This window comes from Hordeum vulgare, chromosome 4H, assembly GCF_904849725.1.
Source record: "Hordeum vulgare subsp. vulgare chromosome 4H, MorexV3_pseudomolecules_assembly, whole genome shotgun sequence".
Taxonomy (NCBI): domain Eukaryota; kingdom Viridiplantae; phylum Streptophyta; class Magnoliopsida; order Poales; family Poaceae; genus Hordeum; species Hordeum vulgare.
Genome location: NC_058521.1, coordinates 94,617,757 through 94,621,031, shown reverse-complemented (window position 1 = coordinate 94,621,031; position 3,275 = coordinate 94,617,757). Strand labels below are relative to the sequence as shown.

At 50.1% G+C, this 3,275-nt stretch overlaps 1 protein-coding gene across 1 annotated transcript; it reads left to right on the top strand.

Moving 5' to 3' along the window:
* Nucleotides 1-233: 233 nt before the first annotated feature.
* On the top strand, nucleotides 234-1,097 carry LOC123446185 (vacuolar iron transporter homolog 4-like). Its single transcript, XM_045122867.1, has one exon. It carries the CDS (start codon nucleotides 258-260, stop codon nucleotides 924-926), a length of 669 nt encoding a protein of 222 aa, XP_044978802.1. The 5' UTR covers nucleotides 234-257; the 3' UTR covers nucleotides 927-1,097.
* Nucleotides 1,098-3,275: the final 2,178 nt, after the last annotated feature.

The following is a 3,275-nucleotide window of genomic DNA, read 5'->3' as shown; positions in this document are numbered from 1 at the left end:
AAGAAATATTTGCATGAAAACAAATACGGAAAATTAGAAGATGTCACGATATGTGTAGACAGTGAATATAACTGAATCTATGTGAATCCTGGTTATTCCTAAGGAGACGTCACATAGTGCCTCACTACAGATGTATACTTCACATAATCGTCTCGCTGCCGTACTGCGTCGTCCATATATATATGGGGTCTTGTGTCCTCCACACTCCCGTATGCTTTTGTGCGTGTGGCGGTGGCACGCCTCTGCTCCCACATAAAATGGCCACACAGAACAATGACACCAAGCTCGCTGTAGCAGAGCTCGGGCCAACCCCCGCGCCGGAGGCCATGAAACTCTGCACCGTCTGCGTCGCCACGGCGACCCACGACGCCATGTCGCTGCCGTCACAGCAGGGGCAGTGGCTGCGCGCCGCCGTCCTCGGCGCAAGCGACGGCCTCGTCTCCACCTCAGCGCTCATGCTCGGCATCGGCGCGGCACGACCCGCCGACCCACGGGCCGCGCTCCTGTCGGGCGTGGCGGGCCTCGTCGCCGGCGCGTGCAGCATGGCTATCGGCGAGTACGTGTCAGTCCACGCGCAGCTGGACGTGGAGCTGGCGGGGCTCAAGCGGCTGGAGGAGGCGCGCGGGTACCCGGCGGACCGGGCCGGGCTGCCCAACCCGTGCCACGCGTCGGCGGCCTCGGCGATGTCCTTCGCGGCCGGCGCGGCCATCCCGCTGCTCGCGGCGTGGTTCGTGACAAGCTACGCGGTGCGGGTCGCCCTCGTCGTTGCGACGGCGACTCTGACCTTGGCGGTGTTTGGCGCCCTCGGGGCGGTGCAGGGCCGCGCTCCAGGAGGGCGGGCTGGGCTGAGGGCCGCCCTGGGAGGATTGGTGGCGATGGGGGTCACCTACGGTCTCATGAAATTGTTCCGGACTCATTCTGTTTGATTTGATACTGTATGGTTTGAACAAACTTGTTATGGGTGTGTTTCTACGTTCTATTCTTCTTCTTTTTTGATGAGGGGAAAAACAGTAGGTGAATTGCCTACGTGGGAAATCCTAGCTTGTGGTGTATATACAATTAAGATTTGTTCACTAGTAGCATGCTCGTTGGCAAAAGCACTTCTAACGCTCTCGCCATGTAAAGCTGCAACGTCAGTAGCCATACAATGTATTCTACATGGTACTATAACGTATGAATATGTTGCTTGAATTTCGGTATTTTTTATATAAATAAAAAATAGTCAGTTTTCTTATTACTTTAGTTGTCAAATCAAATATAACAAACGTTTAAAGAAAGTCAAGTTAATCATTCCGGTGACTAATTTAGAAAATCATAAGAGAGGAACTATTATTTCATAAATTTTAGAAACGAAGTTTTCAAAAATTTGAGAAACATTTCAAAAAATGAGAAACACATATTTCAATAACTTAATGATTTTCAGAAACATAAATTTAAACAATTTCATGAACACACAATCATATTTCAGAATAGAAACGCACATGTAATTAACCAATACTTGCTTGAGAAAAATTATTAGTAGGAATGATAATTGAGTGATGAGTGTTCCAGGTTGCGAAAAGGTAAATAAGACTAATAGTTACTCGACACTTGCCAAGTAACAAGTACTCAGGCTGCTCGTAATGGTAGTATCATAGATAGTATCATGCATGCCAACTAGGCACTTTTGATGAGGTGACATAAAATTAAATGAAGAAAGATAGGATTAAGTATCATATCATGATACAGTATCATATTAAATGATGTGCTACTATATGTCTTGTATGGCAATAGATGAACTACACTATGATACTAATATACAATACTATGCATTACGATGTGGTATCATACACTAATATCATATGCATGATACTAGTATATCATACTCCCTCCGTACCTAAATATAAGTCTTTCTAGAGGTTTCTCTAGTGGACTACATACGAATGTATATAAACATATTTTAGAGTGTAGATTCACTCATTTTACTCCGTATGTAGATCCCTAGTAAAATCTCTTAAAAGACTTATATTTAGGAACGAAGGGAGTACTATCCATTACAACCAGCCTCAAAGAAAGCAAACGATATTAAAAAAATATGGGCACGGAAATGGATACTGAAATACTACATGCATAATATCAATCATAACATAGTGCATATAACAAAACATCCCTTTCCGTGCCCACATTTTTAAATACTTTTGGAGGTTGGAGGTTCGAAGGGATGCCTGCATAGTCCCAGCTCTTGTTTTCATATTTTTGGACGCATGTATACTACATATAGGCATAGTTGAAAATGACTATCTCTAAGAACTTGCCCAACACCTATTGTACTATCTTCCCTTGCCATTGGGTCCAAAGAAAAATAAGGATAATTAAGATGTAATCTTGTAAGTGATTCATTTGAATGGTCGACGAGGAAGAATGTCGAGCGAAAGCTCTAGCGACGAGCCAGGCGATCGTCCCAGCGCCCTCCAGCCTGCCCTTCCACCACGCCACCCACCCCCACCTCACCCGTCGGTTGGCACCATTCCGTCCGCTCCGGCCCCTGGCCGCCGGCCTGACAGCTCCTGTGGCACGAGGACGGCTCGTAGCGCGTGCAAGAGCTTCCGTGTGGTGCGGCAGCCAGGTAAAGCTTTCCACGCACGAGTCTTCTCCTCCCTTCGCTTTCGGGTCGTCTTCGACCCCAGCTCAGGTTCTCCATCCCCCAGGGGATGGTCTAGGTCACTCCTCCGGCAAGGGATCCCCCTCTCTCTGTCGCTACCGTCTCTATGCTTGTCTCCTTTTTCTTTTGAGCGCACCCCGCCCCTGTGGTTGCGGTGCAGATCTGACCCCTGGTCTTCTCTGTCCAGGTGGCTTGTGATGCCGTGGCGCGGCTCGTGGCTGTGGCCGGCATCGGGGCCAAGGCAGCGGTGCAGCTCCGGCTGCCCCTGTCGGTGGATACGGCGTGTGCTATGGCTGACCTGGCCCTCGAATCCCTCGCCAACGCTCCACCTGCCGACATCAAGCCGGCGTTCAATGCGCATGGGCGTCAGCGTAGCCTTTCGGCCCGACATCGCCTACCTCCTCCTAGGTCTTCCCTCCCTGGCCTTCCACCGGGTCGCATCGTTGGCAACGTTACGCCCCCGGATCCTCGTGCCGCTTTGCCGGGGTGCGATCCTGTTGTCTCCAGCCTGGGGAGTTCCGTGCGGTCTCCCGCTGCGGACAACACACCTCTGGCCCTGACAGCAACAGGGGGCTTAATGTGGGGGCCCAGAGGGTAACTCCCGTGTCCTCTCTTGGTCTCGCTCCCATGGAGG